The sequence below is a fragment of the Pteropus vampyrus genome, unplaced genomic scaffold, assembly GCF_000151845.1.
Source record: "Pteropus vampyrus isolate Shadow unplaced genomic scaffold, Pvam_2.0 Scaffold40, whole genome shotgun sequence".
Lineage (NCBI taxonomy): Eukaryota > Metazoa > Chordata > Mammalia > Chiroptera > Pteropodidae > Pteropus > Pteropus vampyrus.
Genome location: NW_011888821.1, coordinates 5,258,156 through 5,263,794, shown reverse-complemented (window position 1 = coordinate 5,263,794; position 5,639 = coordinate 5,258,156). Strand labels below are relative to the sequence as shown.

Here is a 5,639-nt window from a genome sequence, read left to right as displayed (position 1 = left end):
CCTGTTGTCCAGGATATCATGTGACATGGTGAGTGGCCTTTTTGGAAGTGTTCGTGACACGTATATTGAAAGTTCACCGGCTCCCCAACTGCTGAGAAATAACGGAGACAAACAGCATAAACCGAGTATCTAATTATAAAATGTCACCATTTTTATTTTGTCATTGTAAAGAGGTGTATCTCAACCAGATTGTAACAAAATTACCATAGCTTATTCCAAAAGAAAATTTTAATACAAGAGATTTTAGAAAATTAAACACATTTGTTTAAAAATTCTATCGTGTAAACCTTACCGTGAGAGGGTAGTTAAGATCATACCATATTTCAGAGCGAACCCCACAGCTGTCAAGGCCTCACCCACACACACACAGACCCCGCGTGTCGCCTTATAACCTGACAGGCAGCCCCCTGGGGTGCGTCCTGGGTGACTCTGGCCGGGCTGAGGGCCTCCACGCTGGGAGGACCGTGGCTCCTGATCCGAAAGACGCACACCCTCCTCCCCCAAGAAGTCGGTATCTGGTGAGTCAGCGCGTTGCGCAGCATGGGCGCCAGGGATGGAGAGGCTAAGGCCGGGGGAGGCGGCCTTTCTAGGATGAATCCCGGATAACAAGTCTCCCTCACCCCCTGCCCCCACTCTTGGACGTGCGTGCTCTCCAGGCTGGTTTCGCGAGGGGTCAGCGAGTCTGGTCGCAAACGCGCCATCTGCCATCTGGTCTCCTAGGTCCTCAGCCCCAGCCTTCGCGTCCCCCGTGTGCTCCACACCGATGGGAAGGGAAGTGCCCTGTCCCCTCGCCAGTCAAGGCAGCAGGTAGCAGAACGATTAGACTCAGGGGAGGAGGAGCCGGCTAGTGGTTCTCCAGTTGTGATGGGAAGACATTCATGTGCCAGTAAGAACCGAACCCCGGACCTCAGAACACCGGTGAACCCGGCACGTCCTACAAGTGGGGTGCACACCTGTGTGTCAGGCTCAGCCACCTAGAGAAATCAGATTTCTCTCTAGAGAAACGGACTGGGGAGGTCAGGAAGCCCATTCAGTGTGGTCATTAGGGTCTGGAGACAGAAGTGGGGGCTCCGTGGCAGAATGCAGAGCCACCAAAATCAAGCCCAGACGTGGGCGATGGCTCGTGGCTGCGCAGGTGGGAACTCCGAGCCTGCGGGTCCATGACGCCGGGCGGGGCAGACAGCGCCCAGAGCGTGGAGCCGTCGGTGCTCCTCCCTGACGCCTGTTGGTCCAGTAGCTGAAGTTTTATTTTAAAAACAATCAAGACTGCATGAAAATGAAGGTTTTGGCATGGAAGTGTTGGATAAAATATACAGTACAAAATCAGCACAGAAGCCAGTCTGAACAGCAAATATTTAATGTTCGCTTTAATGAAACAACGCACAATGTTTTGAAAATTGATCATTGCAAAAGGCCTTGCAGATGCCTGCCCGCCGGCAGCACCCTGTCTGCTGAGTCACAGCCCGCAGGCTGGGGGACGGTCGGCGCGTGTGGCATTGTCCCAAGTGAAACATGGAGGGTTAAGACAGTCACTGCGTCTGTGGTTAGAAATGGGAGTGGGGCGCACCCCGTCCAGGCGGCCTCTGAGCCGGTCCACACTTGGCACGTGGGGCCCTGGGCGGAGTCTCAGGCGGTCCAGGCAGGCCCGTCCCAGCTCCAGCCTGAAAGCCAGCCCGCCCTGTGCCGTGGGTCCCCCTCCAAGGCGACGTGGTGGGGGCGGAAGCCAGTGCTCGGACACAGGCCTGGGCTGCGGCCCAGGGAAGGGCCCCAGAGGGGGCGGTTAGGAGGGTACCTGCCGGGACCCCAGAGAACAGGGCCCAGCCTCCACGCAAGGGGTCCCCATGTGAAGGTCAGCAGGGGCGGTGGGGGACCGAGGCCTCCAGTGGGCAAACTGTACTGTGTGAAATGAGAAACGGAGGCCCCCAGGCGGCCCGGCCGCGCCCCGGTTCCGGGAGTGAGCGGAGGGCGTGTGACCCGCGGGCCGGCTGGGGGCCTCGTCCCCGGTTCTGGGCCCGTTGCTTTGCACTGCTCACTGCACCTGCGTTCTCGGTTCTGCGGTGGAAACAGCCCCGCCTGCCTGTTTTGTTACAGGCACAACATGCAGCCGGCCGCGCTTGTGAACGTTCAGTGGTCATCCGAGAACCCATCTGAATCGGCTCTGAGCGGGGAGCGCGGCCCAGTGCGGTCATCAGACCTCGTCCCCAACCCTGGCCCACACCCCTGGCTCTCGCCGTTCATGCCTCTTGCTCAGTCTCACAAGGTGGGACCTCATCCTTACGACTCACTCGGGTGACCCCTTTTGAACCCAGGAAGCCCATGGATGTGCCTGGCTACTGGGGGCCAAAGGCGACCGCCACGGACATGGGAGCCGCTCCTCCCGTAGGGCCTGACTAGACAAGCCCAGGCTGTTCTGACCTGGGCTCAGCTCTCAGGCTGCTGGCCAGTGATGCGAGCAGCGTGTGCCCACGGGTGGGGCCGAGGGCTGCTCTGCCGGGTCCCCCTCCCAGGAACCCCAGCTTTCCCCGCTAGGGAGCGACGTCTCTGGCCAGCCCTCCTCTTTCTGTGTTTAGTTCATCTGGGGAATGAAGGAAGAGACGAACGAGACGATGGCAGAGACAGACTCTGCTGGTGTCTGTCCTGTTCCTGCTGAAACAGCGCGTGGGCAGCCAGCTGCCTTTGGGAGGACGCAGAATGGGCTCCTCCGCCCAGCCCAGCGTGGTCCCTGCGGTGAGAGGCAGGCCCTGTGGTTCCCTCTGAATGGGGAGGCCTTCCTCTCTGAGCTGTAAGCTTTGCGGGCACCCAAGAATCTCCTAAGTGGATCAAGGAGACAGAGTGACTTCAGCTGGTCCTCCCGCAGGCTCTTTCCCTCTGACAGGTCACGGGGGGCCGAGCGGGTAATCGGAGAGGGGACGGCAGCCTGCATCGGATCCGGGTCGGAGGGCAGATGAACGTCCTAAAGGGGTGGCGTTTTGTGCCCCAGGTCTCAGCTTGGACCTCCCTGGACCTGGGTGGTTGTCTTCTTTCTCGAGGAGCTGGGGGGGTCTCCCCTAAGTCTGTCCATCACGCTGCAGAGCAGGACCCGCCACATTTTGAGCAGCTGAATGGATTAAATCATTGCAGAATATCTACTGTGATTCAAAAGTTAAGGCTTTGAGGAGTTGCTGCCATGTGCGTGTCACGTGCATATCTGAGCTGAAATGAGAGGGGGTGTCTGTATGTTGAAGGTGACTCCAAGGTTTCTGCGTGATCACAGAAAGTGGGTGCAGAGAGCAAGCAGCCCGATGGCTCCGTGTGGCCCCTAGAAACATGCTTTTACAGTCCATTAAAAAGTGGGGAGACAGGGTTTCTCCTTTTTAAATACAGGTCGAGTGTGGACTTGCTTCTCCTGGCTCAGCCTCTGTACCGTTGTGGCCCTGGGGCCCTCTCTTTTTTAATTTTGCTTTGTGTTTTTTTTTTTTTCCTAACTCGGTGCAGGAAGTCACAGCAGCTTGCTGGAGGGGGCGGGCCTGGGGACGGCGAGGCCAGATTCACGCTCAGACTGTTGCGGGTCAGGTTCCAGGAGAGGCCGCTCAGAACCCGGGCCCTGGTCCGGGGCTGGGGCTAACACACAGAAAGGGGCCGCGGGGGCAGGTTCCGCTGCCCAGCAGTGCCGGGTCAGCCTGTCAGCTGGGACCGGAGGACAACGGAGGCCGAGTGAACCGAGGCGGAGGCGGAGGCGGGGTACGGGGCAGTGTGAGCTTGAGGTGGCCCCGTCGGCCTGGGACTCGGAACTGGCCAAATCGGCAAACTGGAAAGGGAAAAGCCATGTTGCCTCTCGAGAACTCGGCGTCCCCCCGTGGTCCTCAGACACTCGCGCGCTGACAGCAGCGTCCCCCTGCCACACACACTCCCGCTTCCAGCCACGGAGGATAGCAGGCCCGTCGGCTCCCCTGGCTGAACGTCGGCTCAGCTTTTCCTCAACTGCCCTGGCCGAGGGCCCTGGCTCACGGGAGCACAGCGTAAGCCTAGCTGACTTTTCCCAGAGTCTTCCTCCATCCAGGGAAATGGTCGCTGTTCTCCCAGTTTGTCCACCGGGTTTAAGCTGATGAGCGGGAACGTTCCAGGTGGAGGACAGGTGAGCTTTCCACCACCGTTCACACACGTTTACGTTCCCTACGTCTCTACCTCAGGTCAAACCGATTCTCACGTAGTCCATTTCACCCCTTCTAAGTACTTCCCCCAGAACATGCGACTCGTAAATGCCTCAGCGGCCGAGCGTGGGCGACAGTGCCCTGGCCTGGGAGGCCGTCTGAGCCGCAGGGTGGGTGGAGGGGCCTGGGGCTGCCACGCCCTCGTCTTTACCCTGCTCCCCCTGTCAACAGGGCCTGTCCTGAGCTGGGGGGACAGAGGATTCAGTCGGGGTCACACAGGGTCCTGCTCACACTGAGCGTGTTGGGAGGCAGAGGGCGTACTGCGAATTGTGTCTTTAGGGGACAGTCATGATCTGTTCAGAGTGGACACTGTCCAAGCTCAGAGAGCCACACCAAGGCCCCAAAGCCTCAGGCGACCAGAGCTGAGTCTCTCTCACGACCTTGAGGCCTCCTGGCTGGTGAGGCCAAGGCCATCGATTCCTGGACAGCCCAGGCCTCTGAACACAGGGTCGCCAGGTTGCTGCCGATGGCCAGCCTGGATGGGTGAGGTCCCTTCAAGCCTGCCAAAGGTACAAGAGGGCCCAGGGGGCCTCAGGGTTCCCATGTGGGCTGGTCCTTCCAGAAGCCAGTTACGGGGAGGTAGGGGACATGCTCCAAGAGCCACAGTTCGGCATCTGTCCCGGCCCCTTCGCACGAAGGTGCTGGAGGAGGGATGGCAGAGCTACTGCTGGCCACGGTGGCGATGACTAGGGTGTCTAATGACCACCAGGGGAAAGGAGAATGGAGAGGAGCAAGGCCCCCCATGCCCCGCCCCACATGGCCGTAAGTTGTAGCAGGCGATTACATTAAAAAGAGTAAGAGTGTAACAGTCATTCTAATTCCCACGTGGGAAAGAGTCAAGGTTGTTTCCGAGTGAACTTTCTGACCCAAAGAACCACGGAAGTTGTGCATCCCGCTGGGGCTCCAAGCCCGACCGGGCGCCCACCCTCCCACTGGCCGCCGGCTAGCGGAACGGGGCATGGACGGCCCTGCCGCTCAGGGCGGACCCTGGGAGAGTGGGGCCCCTGTGTCCATGTGTCATCTAGGAGCTGCTTCGCTCTCTGACCAGTTTAATCAGACGTCACGTGACCAGCAGGGACGGTGTGCTCTCTGGGTTCACCAGGAGGATGTGGTGGTCGCTCCACGGTGTAAAGGGCCAGCTGCCGTGGCCAGATTGGATGCAGAGTGGCTGGGGCGGAGGCAGCTGGTGTGGCACGTAGGGTCCGAATCTGGGATTCCGTCGAGGTCAGAGGTCGCCGCTCTGGGGCTCCATGTTGCGCGTCGTCTCCCGGGGGTGACCGCGGGAAAGCTTGGGGAAGCGGGAAGGCCCTTTGGGCCGGCTGTTCTTGTTCAGCGGCTCTCCGGGAGGGGCGATGTCACTGTAAGACAGAGCAGGGAGAATCTCATTAAGCCGGGGCTCCCAGTGCAAATGGCTGCGGGGCAACAAGCCCCGCGGGAGCACGGCAGGAG

General features: G+C 59.7%; 1 protein-coding gene across 1 annotated transcript in view; it reads right to left on the bottom strand.

The window, feature by feature from the left end:
* Positions 1-4,002: 4,002 nt before the first annotated feature.
* The window catches only part of LOC105290966 (sorting nexin-29-like), a 161,844-nt gene continuing 160,207 nt past the window's right edge, over positions 4,003-5,639 (bottom strand). The window contains exon 5 of the mRNA XM_011358425.2: positions 4,003-5,548. Within this exon, the coding sequence (XP_011356727.2) occupies positions 5,416-5,548 (133 nt within the window). The 3' untranslated portion in view covers positions 4,003-5,415. The remainder of the gene's footprint in view (positions 5,549-5,639) is intronic.